General features: G+C 37.6%; 3 protein-coding genes and 1 non-coding gene across 4 annotated transcripts; all 4 read left to right on the top strand.

Annotated features, from left to right (window-relative positions):
* The first annotated feature begins 2,795 nt into the window (after positions 1-2,795).
* On the top strand, positions 2,796-5,143 carry LOC103840597 (coiled-coil domain-containing protein 130). The gene is made up of 6 exons (XM_009117094.3): positions 2,796-3,005; positions 3,475-3,617; positions 3,837-3,945; positions 4,071-4,230; positions 4,351-4,514; positions 4,583-5,143. The coding sequence occupies exons 1-6, from the start codon at positions 3,003-3,005 to the stop codon at positions 4,946-4,948; spliced, it is 945 nt and encodes a 314-aa protein (XP_009115342.1). The 5' UTR covers positions 2,796-3,002; the 3' UTR covers positions 4,949-5,143.
* Positions 5,144-6,164: 1,021 nt separating this feature from the next.
* LOC103840596 (SUPPRESSOR OF GAMMA RESPONSE 1) lies at positions 6,165-8,986 on the top strand. The gene is made up of 6 exons (XM_009117093.3): positions 6,165-6,687; positions 7,025-7,166; positions 7,241-7,427; positions 7,509-8,005; positions 8,079-8,546; positions 8,636-8,986. The coding sequence occupies exons 1-6, from the start codon at positions 6,680-6,682 to the stop codon at positions 8,687-8,689; spliced, it is 1,356 nt and encodes a 451-aa protein (XP_009115341.2). The 5' UTR covers positions 6,165-6,679; the 3' UTR covers positions 8,690-8,986.
* Positions 8,987-9,307: 321 nt separating this feature from the next.
* TRNAL-UAA lies at positions 9,308-9,390 on the top strand. Its single transcript has one exon. It is a non-coding gene; the product is annotated as a tRNA-Leu (tRNA).
* Positions 9,391-10,394: 1,004 nt separating this feature from the next.
* Positions 10,395-14,341, top strand: LOC103840595 (receptor-like protein 4). Its single transcript, XM_009117092.3, has 9 exons — positions 10,395-10,895; positions 10,979-12,028; positions 12,111-12,261; positions 12,692-12,763; positions 12,933-13,001; positions 13,226-13,294; positions 13,416-13,493; positions 13,651-13,859; positions 13,963-14,341. Exons 1-9 carry the CDS (start codon positions 10,757-10,759, stop codon positions 14,070-14,072), a joined length of 1,947 nt encoding a protein of 648 aa, XP_009115340.1. The 5' UTR covers positions 10,395-10,756; the 3' UTR covers positions 14,073-14,341.
* The last annotated feature ends 1,132 nt before the right edge of the window (positions 14,342-15,473 follow it).

Genomic DNA, 15,473 nt, shown 5'->3' with positions numbered 1-15,473 from the left:
ATAAAACAAAAACTTGATTGTGTTATGTAATGTTTTTCTTTGTTAACCTCCCACACTGTGTGGTTCTCGAGGTGTACCAATTTGTTTTCGGATTTGTTTTAAGACTTGGTAATAATACCGTGTTTTTCAGTATTCAATGTCGTTTAGAACTTCTAATAGTGCTTATAGCGTCATGCTATGTTGAACTTATTATGGTGACCATTGACTTACTTTGACTTTGAGTATAGTACCAGCAGCCAAAATCAAATGGGTCAGTACAAAAGGACGAAAATGACCATATACATAGTTTCAAGTTCCAACTAACACTACCTCTAAACAACCAAATTAATGAAACCTGCGAAAATAGATATATCCTCAATATTTGAGAAATGATTTAATATGTGTCAAAACTATATTGATTTTGAAAAACAAAATGATGACATGCATACTCATACTCAGTGTTGGTCCGGATATCTGTGGTGCCTAAAGCACACTCCCAATATGTTATCCCCTAACTATAATTTTTTTCGTATAAATATGAATACATATCAGATAATATAAAATATCATTAAAGTTTAAATTGGAGAGGGACAAAATTAAACTTTAATGATATTTTTCACAAAATTAACGAAAACTAAATAAATTAAGGAAGAGGTAAAACTTACATAGATTCAGAGAAGGTGGATTATGATTGATATGCACTTCTGCAGAGAAGAATAAACAAGAAGGTTGAAAAAGAAGAGGGAGATAGAACGTAAATTGTTAGGGTAAATAAAAAATAAGTAGTTATTGTAACTTAAGTATTTATCATTAATATAACATTTAAGAAAAATAATTTGTTTTAGAAAAAGTAATGAATCTTTCAATCAAATAAATTAGTTATTATCAATTTTTTATTTGGCAGTTTGTCTTTCTTAAATACGAAAAACATGGTTAGAGGTGTGCCTCAAACCCGGGCCTGGAGGAGAAAGAAGATGTACATAGAGCCACTACCACCATAGAAACTTTGGTGCAATAACATATTAATAAATCGTGGTGCCCCAAGCTCTTGCTTTACAGACTTTATCCTAAGACCGGACATGTGCATATGTTTTCAGGAGAAGAGAAGGTTTACCTTAGCTCTAACAGTATTATCCCATCCGATGTTGACATAGAAGAAAATGTCGTATATCCTGCAGAGTTTTTGAACAGTGTTAAAGTGACTGGACTGCCTAGACATTGCTTGAAGCTCAAGGTTGGTGCTCCTATCATGTGTCTTCGTAACATGGATATTGCAGATGGTACTAGGCTAATTGTTACTCAGTTACTGCCCCATGTGATAGAAGGTAGAATTATAACCGGAAACAAAATTGCTGGACATCCGGTTTGAATCCCTAGAATGTTTGTCACACCACCTGACACCAAGTTCCCCTTCAGAATGCGTCGAAGACAGTTTCCAGTTACTTTGGCTTTCGCGATGACCATCAACAAAAGTCAAGGTCAAACACTGGAAAGTGTTGGGTTGTTTCTGCCTAGGCCAGTATTCTCTCATGGTCAGCTCTACGTTGCACTTTCAAGAGTTAAGTCGAGATCTGGATTGAAAATCCTAATAACTGGTAAAGAAGGGAAAACGCAGACAAAAACATTGAATGTTGTCTACAAACAAGTTTTTCAGAATATTCCATAGTCACGGTATGTAATTTTAATCTACTTTCTTTTCAAATACAAAATTTTAAGTATATAGACTGTTACAATTATTTACTTTTTGTATTTTCCAGATGGGTAGTGATGGGTTAGGAACTGATTGTATTCAGGAGCATCCCGTTTTCTGACTATTTCGATGAAAGTATGTCTACTTTAATATTATTTCATGTTAACTTTTATTTTGAAACTTATAAATCTGTAAAATAATGTTCATCCGACAAATTACTTACAAAATTTATTTAATTTTTTGCAGGTTTCTAAATTATTTTGCATTATTTTTCAACAATTGTACTTCATAATTTATATTTTTATGGATAATTTTTCGAATTTTTTTTATTATATTTTCTTTTACTATGTCTACACAAATGTTTTTTTTATTATTAATGGAAACAAAATATTTTACTCTCCATCGTAGATTTTAACGACAGATATACAATACATTTCTAATTAATGATAATATAAAATCTGAATTTTCTAAAACTATGCAATATTTATTCCATATTTTGAATGAAAGTTTCTTCGAAAACATACAAAGAAAATAGGGACATTGCAATTATACGTACACGGTACACACAATATCTGCCTCTTCATACTGAAGTTACTTTGTTCCCTCTCGTCCATCTCAAATTGGTGTGCGATCTTTTTTCCACGCCTGATGAATTCTCCCAAAGACGGTTGTTGACATATTATAAAATCCGTTACTTATAAAATCATATAAGATTTAGTCCATATTTTGAATTTTTTATGCCCGGACCGGTCACCTAGTAATACTTAAAATGATAACATTGCTTGAAACTAATTATGGTGTACATTTACATTTTATGTTGATTTATACTTTTGAGTTAATTTTAGAATATAGTAATAACTGCATATGACGCGAATTAAATTCTAGTTACCTTTTAATTTTAAAAAAGAAAGATATCAACAACATAGTTTCACACTTTCATCCCCTCAAAAGAGCTAAGTAATGTAATTGTTTTAAAAATGAATCTTTAACACTAAAACTAGATTTTAGTCTGAATTTCAAAATTGTATAGATTTTAGTCTGAATTTCAAAGTTGATTTGCAATACGGTTTGAGTTGGATATGATCGGTTCAACCAAATAAAAACACATCCTGAACCAATACAGAATAACTCCGTCTCCGTGTGTAAACAACACAGCACCAAAACGGCAACGTTTTCAAGAGGTAAAAATAAGATTTCGCTACATGTGGAAGACAGAAATATTATAGCTCTTCGACAAACAAACAAACAAACAAACTCATAGCCAAGCCAGAGCCAAAGAGATTTGCGATTGAAAGAACGATTTGATCAATCTCCATAGAAGAAGAAGAAGAAGATGGTACGTACTCTTTTATTTTCTCAATCGATCCTTCAAATAACTGCTCTGTATTTTCATCGATTGATTTCTCTCCTGTGGTAAATTGGGGATATCGTGCTTGTTGATTGCAATTGATCTCCAAAGCCCAAAGATTTGATTTTATTGTAATTAATTTGGATTGGTTTCGGAGATTAGGGTTTAGGGTTCGTTCCTGGTGCATAATTCAGAATGATTATACCTTTACTTGATTGTATTATCAATAGATTAGCATGTGGTTCATATATAAATTTGAGGTTTTTTTTATTGATGCCATCCTTCTCTGTTATCCACAAAGTTGAAAAGTTTACAGCTTTGAGCTTGTTATGGTAATTTTATAGACGTTTCAGCTAACCGAATGAATTGGTTGCTTACTCAGGGGTTTAATTCTATGTGTCAGTCCTCTATGATTCGCTAATTGGATATTCAATATTTTTTTTGTTTTTGTTTGCAGTCGACTCTTTCAGCTGCCAGGGCAGATAACTTTTACTATCCACCAGAATGGACACCGGAGCAAGGTTCCTTGAACAAGTTTCAAGGACAGCATCCCCTCAGAGAGAGGGCCAGGAAACTAGGCGAGGGGATTTTGATCATAAGGTACTATAATCAAATCAAATACTATGTTATTAGTTCATTCCAGTGTCTGCCTACTTACCAATGGAGATCAGAAGCTTGAGTTGTTGTGCAAATGTGCCTATCTCTGCTGCTGTACATTCTATTGATCAATGAGAAGCTTCTTTTTTTTTAAAATTGAATTGGCAGGAGGGTACTCTTACTTTGGATGAGATTTTCACACGTGGTCTTGTTTTTTTTCAGGTTCGAGATGCCCTATAATATATGGTGTGGTGGCTGCAATTCTATGATTGCCAAGGGTGTTCGATTCAATGCAGAGAAGAAGCAAGTTGGGAACTATTATTCTACAAAGGTATGAATTAATTGAGAGTCTTTCATTTTTCTGCCATCACTTAAATAACCTATGATTGCACAGATACGTGTGCACTGCATTGTAATGGAACTATACCTGAGTTTATATATTGTATTATTGGTCAGATATGGAGCTTTGCGATGAAAGCACCATGCTGCAAACAAGAGATAGTTATTCAGACAGATCCTCAGAACTGCGAGTATGTGATTACTAGTGGTGCCCAGAAGAAGGTTGAGGAATATGACGTAGAAGACGCTGAAACCATGGAGCTCACTGCTGAGGAAGGTTGGTTTCTACCTTCGTCAACAAGTTTGCATTTAGAATATCTATATGTGTTTTGGCTTTTCATCCTTCTTATTTGTTCTGCTGGCTCATTCTCGGTATGGCTTTATAATCTTGGTGCAGAGAAGGGAAAGCTTGCAGACCCGTTTTATCGTTTAGAGCACCAGGAAGTTGATTTGCAGAAGAAGAAAGCAGCTGAACCGCTTTTGGTCCGTCTCCAGCGAGTCTCAGACGCAAGGCATGCAGATGACTACTCCCTAAACAAAGCTCTGCGTGCACAGATTAGGGTCAGTTACAAAGTTTGCAATCTCGTATTTTAATGATTCCTCTTTTCTAACTTTTACTCGTTATCCAGGGACACAGGAAGCGTGTAGCTGAAGAAGAGGCTGCTTCAAGGAAGCTAGGCCTGGGGATAAGACTTCTTCCAAAGAGCGAAGAAGATATTGCAGCTGCATCAAACGTGAAGTTCAAGACCAAGTTTGATAAGAACCGAAAGGATAAACGAGCTTTGATCCATGCATCTTCCATCTTTCCCGAGTCATCTTACTCGATGTCATCGTCAAGCAAGAAAAGACTGGAGCTAGAAGCAAAGAGAAGGAAAATATGTGCAGCGTCTGCGTCCAGTCTACTGAGCGGAGGGTTCAAAGCTTCGTCATTGTCTAAAAACCCATCATCAGCAAACAAGTATAAGAGTTCAACAGTTTCTGTAAGGAAGATGTAATTTATCCACTGTGCTTGAATCGTTGAAAAGTTATGTAAGAAAAAGAATAAAGTCGACTCATTACATTAGTGACAAATCTTTTTACGTGGGAAATTGAATTTGATACTGGCTTTGTTCTTGGTTCTTTTCTACGTTCAAGCTTCGAACGTCTCAAATGATAACTCTGGGTGGATAAGTATATTGTTGGTACCTTAACGCAAATCTTTAAATTCAGTTCTTGGTTTTCAAAATAGTGAAATCTCACGATGCAAAGTTCTTGTACTGGTGAAATGTAGGCATGGGCAATCGGAGTCCCAATCGAGTTTCGGTTTTATCCATTCGGGTTTCGGTTTTTCGGGTTTATCAAAATCAATCTCATTCGGGTTATATAAAAGTTCGGTTCGGGACCGGTTCGGGTTCTATCGGGTTTGGGTCGGGGTTAGTAAATATTCAAAGAACCGGTATAACCCATTGTACTTTCGGGTTCGGGTCCCAATCGATTCTTCGGTTTAAAAATACCTGATTTGTACCTATTTTGTAACTAAAACATAAATGAAATCGGTTCTTCGGATTTAAAATACATGATTTGTATATATTTTAATAGCCAAAACATAAGTAAAATCGATTCAAAAATAAGAAAAAACATCAAACGTGATCATTCAAAATCAAGCGAAAGATAAACATAGTTAGTGATAGAAAAAAAAACAGATAAATGAAATCATAAAACAAAAAATAAGTTCTCATGAAATGAGAAACATTATTCAATAAAAACAAAACCAAAATCTAAAAACTTCAGGCATCAACCGGCACATTCCACCATCAACCTTCATGTAACAGATAATTATTTTAGAAGTTCAATAATATCTTAAAGTATTTTGGATACATATTAAGAATTAAGATCATATTTGGTAGAAGTTCTTTTTGTGATTTTAAATGTTTCGGATTCTATCGGATATCCATTTAGGTACGGGTTCGGTTCGGATAATACCCATAACCCAAAATACCAAAAAACAAGATCCATTCGGTATTTATGTCGGGTTCAGATTCATTTTTATCGGATCGGGTTCGGTTCGGATTTTCGGATTCGGTTTATTTGCCCAGCCCTAGTGAAATGCATCAACTCCACTATATCAAAAATACTAGTTTTGTTTTAAAAAATGTGAAAAGCAAATGGAAAACTGAATGCTTTAGATTTTTGAGGTTTGGAAGATTGCAATCAATAAATTCAATAATCCTCTAATGGAAGGTCCACCACCTTGTGTCGGAAAAAGGATCGTCACTAGTCTTAAATCTTAACGAATGTTAAATAACTAATAAGCCCATAAACATCACCATTGGTCACCCACCTGCCCCATAAAATAGGAAAGTTATTAGAAGACCCACGGAAGAAATCACAACCGTCGATCTTAGACGACCAGGCTTGTTACAGTGGAAGTCAACTCAAAGTCGTCGTCTCACCCAGTAATTTCCAAAAAGACATTAAAACTGGCGCGTCTCTATATATCTCCACCACTTTACTTGCCAGTTATTTACGGGATTTTATTTTCTTAAAAATCTAAATTGTTTCCCTCTTCGTCTTCGCAAACAAAAAAAAAAAGAAAAGAAAAGAAAAGAGTATTAAAGCGGAGTCGAGTTTATCGATATTCGAGGAAACTTCAATGTGGACACAAATATCAAACTCAAAACTTCCCTAGAGATTTTGTCTTAGGGTTCTTCTTCTCCTCTTCATTCTAATCATCATCGAGCTCTATCATGGCTGGGTAAGAAGCACTATCCTTCTTCTATATCGCTCTGGGACTCGTCTAGGTTATATCGAGTTTTGATTTTGCTTTAACTACGATTACTGTCAATTTCAATAGAAAAAAAAAAGTTTGAAACTTTTGAGTCAGGGAGCTCTCTGATTTTAACTTTCTGCTGATGTATAAGTTTAGCGCTAAAGAGTTTTTTTTTTCCTAGTGTTGATGGTACTGTTTGGATAAGTTTTTTTTTTTCAGCTCTTTCATTACAGCCTATGTGTTTTGTTTGGTAACATCTTTTTTTTTCTCGTTGTTGTGGCTATGAACTTACTGTCTCCATCAATTAATGCTTTTCTTGCAGACGATCGTGGCTGGTTGATAGTAACCGAATCGCAACTAAAATAAAGAGTGCATCGAGTCATTCTGACTCGCACCAAGTGGTGTGGAACAGCAATCCTACTAGACACTGTCCCAACTGTAGTCACGTCATTGACAACAACGATGTACGGTTTGCTCTTTCTTTAGTTTCTTTTTCATATCTACGATTCTCACACAAAAGTTTTGTTACAAATTACAGGAAGTTGATGACTGGCCAGGCTTGCCACGAGGTGTGAAATTCGATCCTTCTGATCCAGAGATCATCTGGCATTTGCTTGCAAAATCTGGTTTGTTGGGTTTAAGCTCCCACCCTTTCATTGATGAGTTCATCCCAACTGTTAATCAAGATGATGGTATCTGTTACACTCATCCTAAGAACTTGCCAGGTTACCCATTTCAGCTTCTTTTTAATGTTTTCAGTATCCAAATGATGTTTTATTCTTAAATCAAATTTGAAATATGTTTAGGTGTTAAGCACGATGGGACTGTGTCCCACTTCTTCCATAGAGCAATCAAAGCTTACAGCACAGGAACTAGAAAGCGTAGGAAGATTCACGACGACGATTTCGGGGACGTGCGCTGGCACAAGACAGGAAGAACTAAGCCGGTTGTGTTGGATGGTGTTCAAAGAGGTTGCAAGAAGATAATGGTTCTCTACGGTGGGAAAGCCGTGAAAACCAACTGGGTGATGCATCAATACCATTTGGGGACGGACGAAGATGAGAAAGAAGGTGACTACGTTGTTTCCAAGATATTCTACCAGCAGCCAGCAGTGCTCAAGCAAGGTGGTGGTGATAAAGCTGGAGATGATGTCTCTGATGATATCTTTGCTGCAACCACTCCCAAAGCGGATCCTGTCACTCCGAAACTGTTTACACCAGAGCCTCCACAAGCTGTGGGAGTTTGCTCTGATCCTCACTTTGCAGATGACTATGTAGCTGCTCCTGAGGTGTCTCTTGCTGAGGTAAAGGTTTCTTGTTGTTCTGCTTTCTTTTGATACACTAACTAACTGACACTTCTTGATTTGTTTCGCAAAGATATCTGAGGCAGTGTATATGGAAGATGAGGTTCAGGGAGTTCAACGTAACCACGAAAGAACAAGCTCCGAGGATGAGCCTGCACCTGAGACCGGGATTGAAAACCGAGAAAATGAAATAATGGTATATGATGGAGAAGAGAAAGAGAATGGTAAGGAAGATGGAAACGAAGGTGAAAACCAAGCTGAGGAAGATCCGAATTGGTTGGACAGTGGTGGATCTCAGTTTATATTGGACTCGCAGCAGCTTGTGGAAGCCTTGTCTCTTTGCGACGATCTCTTGCAGGACAGAGATGAGAACACAAACAATGGAGGAGGCTCAAGGAACAAGCAGCCGTGTTTTGGTGATTACGCACATTTGGGAGGAACAGAAGACTTCAAAAGGGATCTGGAGGATTGTCAGAAACTCGTTCTTGATCCCTCCAACATTGATCTTGATACTCCACCCGAGTTTCGTCTTAGCCAGCTGGTAAACTTTAATCCTTTTATTCTCTTGAAACTTTTTTTGATGCGATCAGGCACAAAAAGGCTAAATGGGTTTATGTTATGGGTGTTCAGGAATTTGGATCACAGGAGAGCTTTCTCGCTTGGGGCACTGGAAAGACTGACTAACCACAACTCCCACGAGTTCCAAGACTATTGGAACTCGCTCTGTTATTTTTTGGTAGGCAAAACGGTGCCACGCTGATGTATGATATATGTTGCTCAAGTGCTTTGATTTCAAACTGTTTTTGGTTTTTCTCTTTTCGGATTTAGAATAACTTCTTTGGAACGTGTCTCCAATCTAACTTGGAATGTCCTTATGTAAATATATTTGCTTCTGAGAACTTAATGAGTCCAAAGCCTCCATGTTTGGACTCTAATCTCTCCGGAGTTGAGTCCAGAATTTCACTAGGAAGCTCTTTCTTACTGAACTTGGTATCGCTATCAAACTGTCACCAAAACCCCACACAGTTTGTGTTATCGTTTACTTGTTACGACGGTGATGAATACACATCCTCGATGGAGATCCACCAGCTTTCTTCAACTTGGTTAATCTCATCCATTGCATCGGTGAATGTTTTCTTTTCTCAACCTCTCCCCCCCCCCCCCCCCCCCCCCCCCCCCCCTCCCGAGCTAATTGCTCAAGCAAAACACGTTTCTCATAGTTTCTTTTGTTTTTGTTCTTCAGTTGACAATGTCTTGCTCTAGTTAAACTAATTATCCAATAATATATGAAATACTCAATGAGCAGGTTTGCCCGAGTGGTTAAGGGGGAAGACTTAAGTTCTTCTGCACATAAGTGCGCGTGGGTTCGAACCCCACAGCCTGCATTCTTGTTTTGCAATTAGACCGCTACACACGTCTTGTGCTTCTCCATTTTCAGCTCTGTTTCTTGTTTCCACCATCTTTTATTTTGTTTTATCTCTGCTTTGAGCACCAGTTTGCTGTAAAAGAAGCTTTTTGTTGTTTCAGCACGTTGAAATTTGGTTGACATCAATCGTGAAAGAAAAAAAAACACTCGTTGGATCTTAGAGAAAACCGGGAGTTGGTGAGTTATTTAGACCGGGTTTTGTCTATTCTCTCGTTTGTAGTAGTATTGTGAAGGAAACGACAAGGAGATGGAGTCACGGATTCAGAATTCAGAGAATTTAATAATACACCGAGCGCGTTTGTCCTCTCAAGCTGACACAGTCACTCTTCAAACCACTAACTAACCACGTTACTCTTTTCTTCTTCTTCAAATTTTCGTTGTAAAATCATATACTTAGTAATCAAGCAATTGATTAAAATATAACGGAACTGATTACAACGAAGTGGGCACCATGATCACAAAAATTCTACTTAAATATCTCTCTATCAGAAAGAAAGAAAATGAGAGTTAATTTGTTAATTAAATTTCGTTAGACTTGGTCACCAAATAAAACACAAGATTCAGAAACTAATCTGGCGTGTACTGAAATTAATTGTTAAAAGTTAATATTTGGTCGGGGTTAAGTAGATTGACGGTGAATTTTAGGTGGTGATGGTGAATATTTGTCTGGTAGTGCATGGTGGCCACGTCACGGTAACAGGTAGAAGTTGATTCATTCACTGCCGTAACTATTAGCTCTTCCCGCGGATCATTCATTATCTATCTACTCGTACTCTGTGGGTACTTCCACTCTGAAAAATAATTTAATTTTATATCGCATAATAAGAAAGAAAAAGGAAAATAATGTAGTAATGATTAAAATTCATCAATACTTTCATTATTATATTGTTTTTAACTAATAGTTTTTGAGATAATAAAATTATTTATAAAATTAAATTATTTAACAAATAATAATAATATTAAATTAAGTATAAAATTTAAGTAAAATTTTTTTGTGTAATAAAGAAAAAAAATATAAAAATGACATTCTTTATAAAATAAAGGAAGTAATATTCAGTTGCACTATTACAATGAGAAAAGTTAAACTAGTCCGTAATCAGGTTTATTCAAATAAAGCTAGTCTAAAACCGAATATTAAAAAAAGAAAATAATTAAAAAGCGACGCCTAAATATAGGGGGAAAAGTGAAAATAATAAAGTCAGCAAGAAGTGTTGTAAATGTCTTTAAATGACCGAACTCAACTCAGTCCACCCGCTAATCTCGCCTTTCATCTCTTTGTTTATGTTTGTATGTAACAAGCTAAGCTGTCTCTTACAGTGCCATACATGCTTCTTCCCCCCCTTTACTCTCTCCACTACTCTCTCTCACAAATCCGAATTCCAACAATGCCCTTGTCTCCCTCCTTCTTCCTCTCTCTCTCCTCCCTTCTCCTGATCCTTCCCCTCTCTCTCTCCTCTCCGTTCAGTACGCTTCTCTCTCTCTATCTTTCCATATTAGATCTGATAACGATGAACTGAACTCATTCCCTCTCTTTTTATCTTTTGCAGATACTTCTTTCTTCATCGACTGTGGAAGCCCCGAACCTTCCACCGACGCCTTCAACCGCACATGGCTCCCCGACCAATTCTACTCCGGCGGATCCACCGCCGTCGTCTCCGAGCCTCTCCGTTTCCACCACGTCGCCGAGAAAACCGTCCGCTACTTCCCTCTCTCCTTCGGCAAGAAAAACTGCTACGTCCTCCCCCTCCCCGCCGGCCGTTACTACATCAGAACCTTCACGGTCTACGACAACTACGACGGCAAATCACACTCCCCTTCCTTCGACGTCTCCGTTGAAGGCACCCTCGTCTTCTCCTGGAGATCCCCTTGGCCTGAGAATCTCCTCCAAGACGGCTCTTACTCCGATCTGTTCGCCTTCATCGGAGACGGCGAGCTTGATTTGTGCTTCTACAGCATCGCCACCGATCCTCCTATAGTAGGCTCCCTCGAGGTCTTGCAGGTGGATCCGTCTTCCTACGACGCCGACGGGACTGGTCGGGATGTTTTGTTGGTTAACTACGGGAGACTCACTTGCGGTTCGGACCAGTGGGGGCCTGGTTTCACCAACGACACCGATAGTTTCGGTCGGTCGTGGCAGTCCGACGAGGAGTTTCGCTCCGAGGAGGCTAAGTCCTTGGCGAGGTCGTTGTCCACGGTGGAGAAGATCAAGGGAGTTGATCAGGCTCCCAATTTTTTCCCGGTTAAGCTTTATCAGACGGCGGTGACGGTGTCCGGAGGTGGACCGCTTGTTTATGAGCTGGAGGTTGACGCGAAGCTTGATTACTTGATGTGGTTCCATTTCTCGGAGATTGACTCGACCGTGAAGAAAGCTGGTCAGAGAGTGTTTGATCTTGTGGTGAATGAGGATAAAGTGAGGAGAGTTGACGTGTTCAACGAGGTTGGAGGTTTTGCGGCTTACAGTTTGAACTATACCGTCAAGAATTTGAGTAGTACTACTTTGACGGTCAAGCTCTCGCCTATTACTGGAGCACCGATCATCAGCGGGCTAGAGACTTACGCCATTGTTCCTGCTGATATGGCTACGGTGCCTGAACAAAGTAAAGACTTCTTGATTGGACTTGGAACATTCAGTGCCGACTATTGCAGAGTTAAGCTAAAATGTTGTGTTTGTCTTTGCAGTGGCTGCTATGAAAGCCTTGAAGGATTCACTGCGTGTTCCTGATAGGATGGGTTGGAATGGTGATCCTTGTGCTCCTACTAGCTGGGACGCTTGGGAAGGAGTCCAATGCCGGCCTAACCCACAAGGATCTGCTCTTGTTATATTCCAAATGTGAGTGTCATTGTCACATTATGTGTGAAAATTAGATTGTCTTTGATTAACTGGGATAGAGCAAAGAAATCACCTGATATTCTTGATATCTTATATATCATTTATGTTATGAACAAACTCAAATTAACTTAGAATAAAGCAGATATATTGAAGAGAGCAAAATGAATTGAGGCAAATATCCGTTTAGAATTTGAATATCAATTATGTGAATGAATAAATTTCCAATCTCTTAGATCCGTATTTGTACTAGCTTCAAAACCCGATTTTCTTTTCCCTATAAGAAAACATCATTATCCCACTAAACATACTTTTCCTAATCTTAAAAAGGCATCCTTCCTCCGTCCGGTTTAACGATGTTGGTCTTTTACTGGTGCATAGAGATTTAAAGACACTTCCACAATTAACAGTTTGTTTTCCTGACATGTTTCAGAGACCTGGGAAGCCAAGGCTTAAAAGGATTCATCAGTGAACAGATTAGCCACCTGACGAATTTGAATAGCCTGTAAGTATCAGCTATTAGCTTGGTTTATCTATCTCAGAGTTCATAGCTCATTAAAATCATTATAATGCATTTGGATCCATGCTGTGTATGCATAGTGGTAGAGATATGAAATTCACTCTATTATCTCATATTTTTGAATATTCTTCCTTTTTTTTTGTTATGATTGCAGGAACTTGAGTTCAAATTCCTTAACTGGTCAACTACCTTTAGGTCTTGGTCATAAATCCCTTGCGAGTCTGTAAGTTAACACACCTCAGTTCATATGATTAATTTGCCACATTTTATCATTGATGGGAGACCCCTTCAATTTTTTGCTACTGCCTCAAATTGTAGGCAATTTCTGATAAATGATATGCGTTTATAAGATGACAACAAAACAGTGATATTGTAGTGTGAGAATTCCCTTGACACAGTTTTGGCTCTGTATATTCGTGCTCATTTGTTTGCATATGTGGTTCGCAGTGACTTGTCAAACAATCAGCTCACAGGACCAATACCTGAAAGCTTGTCCACTTCAAGCTTAAAACTCGTGTAAGAAGCTGTTTATTGACGTTAAGAGGACTAGATTGCTCTAACAAGATTTTAGTGACAACCAAACATATTGGCTTTAACACAAACTCTAACTGATCTTATCGTATGATCTGTTGTTTAGGCTTTTGAATGGCAACGAGTTGCAAGGAAAGGTACCTGAGGAGGTTTATTCAGTTGGTGTTCATGGTGGAATTATCGAGTAAGCTAATTTTGAAAGTCTCCACATAAATATTAGTCTCCTTTTGTTCTATTTATGGCAACTTTTATCTTTTCTTTTCATTATCAATTGTTTCTTCTTTAATCCATTAGCTCACAATCATGATTGAACTAAAATAAAAAGCTCAAACTTCTTGCAGTCTCTCTGGAAACAAAGGATTATGCGGTGTTCCCTCTCTTCCCTCGTGTCCACTGTTATGGGAGAATGGCCACTTATCCAAAGGAGGTAAAATAGCCATAGCCGTGTCTTGTGTGGTGGTATTGGTTCTAGTGCTCTTGGTCATTTACTTGTGCTGTATCTGGAGAGGAAGACATGATTACGACTTTGCACCTCCTACCGATCTAACATGTGAGTGAAAAAAAAAAAGTCTTTTATAATTTGAACAACATTAAAGACATTCTTGAATCTTGATCTTGATCTTGATCTTGATCTCTTTGTATGTGTTGCGCAGCACTTGCAGCAAAGAGAAACAGATACCAGAGGCAGAAGTCGTTGATGCTACTGGAAATGGAGAGCCAACATGCTAAAGGAATGCCTACACTTCCCTTAAACTCGCAATAGCAGAGAAAGAGAGAGTTTTGACTTTGGACAGAGAGCAAGGAGATGAGATTTGAGGATTTTCTGTGTAATTAGTATACAAAGCATTACTCCTCAAGAAGACCACAAGTAAACATTGAAGAATGGCATTGCATCAAGAGTAAGATAGATCTTGCTTCACTGTAATTTCATTTTGGGGGTTTTCTTAGATATGATATGTATGATAAATTATTATTAATTGACAGAAAACATTCTTACTTACTCCCTTCACTGTTTTTGTTTTGTATGTATCATACTCCACATTTGTTTGTTCCTGTTTTTTCTTATTGAGATTAACGGATATGCAAAAATACATTTAAACTAGTAAACACATAAAGATGACACTTCCCTAGTTCTAAAGAGATTTTTGAAATGCTTAAGGCCTCATGATAGATGTTTCTCCTTAGAGACAGTTACGCTCTGAGATTCACTGTGGATATATATTGGGCCAAGAGACAGTTACGCTCTGAGATTCACTGTACGAGACTTTAGATGTTAAGCATTTCACTGAAACTTAAAGAAAACTACTTTATGAAGTCTAGGAAACACTTGAAGAACCTTCTTTAACAAAACTATAATAAAAATCCAGAAGTAATATGAGACTAACCACGCCATTTTGGCTTAAGCTATCAGTCTCTCAAATTGAAGTTTTTAACCACTAAAAAGCCTTACACAAGCAATGAGCAAATGTCTACTTAAATACTTGTAAATAAAAGGAAATGATATTCCCTACACAAAGATGAGCCGCGAACCAAATTTTTAAAAATTAGCGAAAAGACTTTTTCTCGAAAAAGAGAGTGAATGAGCAGCAAAGTTTGTCAACTGACCCCGTGAGGTGATGATAAGTGACAACCTTTGTATATTCATTTTTAATTCTCTTACATATTTTTTAGTTGTTTACTTACCTGTTTTTAGTTAAACATTCTGACTTTTGTACAAACTTAAGTACTTAACTACGATAGTACGACCCCGAGACTTTGCATACTTAGTCGGTATCATCTACTCCTCGATACATGTTAATGCTTGTTTAGTGTAACGTGTAATTCATGATTTCATTTCATAATTTCTCTCGACTGGATTGTAAAGTTTCTTTTTTCTTTTTTTCTTTTAAGCTTTGACTTGTAACTTGTAAGCTAGCAAAACATTTCTCTCTGTGAAGTACCATTCACACTTCTTCTTCTATCAAATTTATTCTGTTCTATTAAAATTTAGTTTTCCCACTTGAAATTGGAATATCTGACGGTGTCCAATTGAAAAATGTTGAATAGTTGACACTGGAGCCTTATTCCATGCAGGTCTCGTGTTAAGGGCGCGGGTTGCCGTGTAGTGTATTTACATGTATAATGTTGATTTGGACACTATAAGCTTCCAGTCGCTATCCTTAAT

Source organism: Brassica rapa, chromosome A09 (assembly GCF_000309985.2).
Source record: "Brassica rapa cultivar Chiifu-401-42 chromosome A09, CAAS_Brap_v3.01, whole genome shotgun sequence".
Lineage (NCBI taxonomy): Eukaryota > Viridiplantae > Streptophyta > Magnoliopsida > Brassicales > Brassicaceae > Brassica > Brassica rapa.
Note: the sequence above shows the minus strand (reverse complement) of the source record. Positions and strands in the feature narration are given on the sequence as shown.

Excerpts from the sequence above, each read along its gene's own strand:
- LOC103840596 (XM_009117093.3), top strand. Across the intron at positions 7,167-7,240 it reads ACGTCATTGACAACAACGAT|GAAGTTGATGACTGGCCAGG; the intron begins GTACGGTTTGCT and ends TACAAATTACAG. Across the intron at positions 8,547-8,635 it reads AGTTTCGTCTTAGCCAGCTG|GAATTTGGATCACAGGAGAG; the intron begins GTAAACTTTAAT and ends ATGGGTGTTCAG.
- LOC103840595 (XM_009117092.3), top strand. The coding sequence starts at position 10,757 with ATGCTTCTTCCCCCCCTTTACTCTCTCCACTACTCTCTCTCACAAATC. Across the intron at positions 13,494-13,650 it reads GTTCATGGTGGAATTATCGA|TCTCTCTGGAAACAAAGGAT; the intron begins GTAAGCTAATTT and ends AACTTCTTGCAG. Across the intron at positions 13,860-13,962 it reads ACCTCCTACCGATCTAACAT|CACTTGCAGCAAAGAGAAAC; the intron begins GTGAGTGAAAAA and ends TGTGTTGCGCAG.
- LOC103840597 (XM_009117094.3), top strand. Across the intron at positions 3,946-4,070 it reads GGAACTATTATTCTACAAAG|ATATGGAGCTTTGCGATGAA; the intron begins GTATGAATTAAT and ends ATTATTGGTCAG. Across the intron at positions 4,231-4,350 it reads GGAGCTCACTGCTGAGGAAG|AGAAGGGAAAGCTTGCAGAC; the intron begins GTTGGTTTCTAC and ends ATCTTGGTGCAG.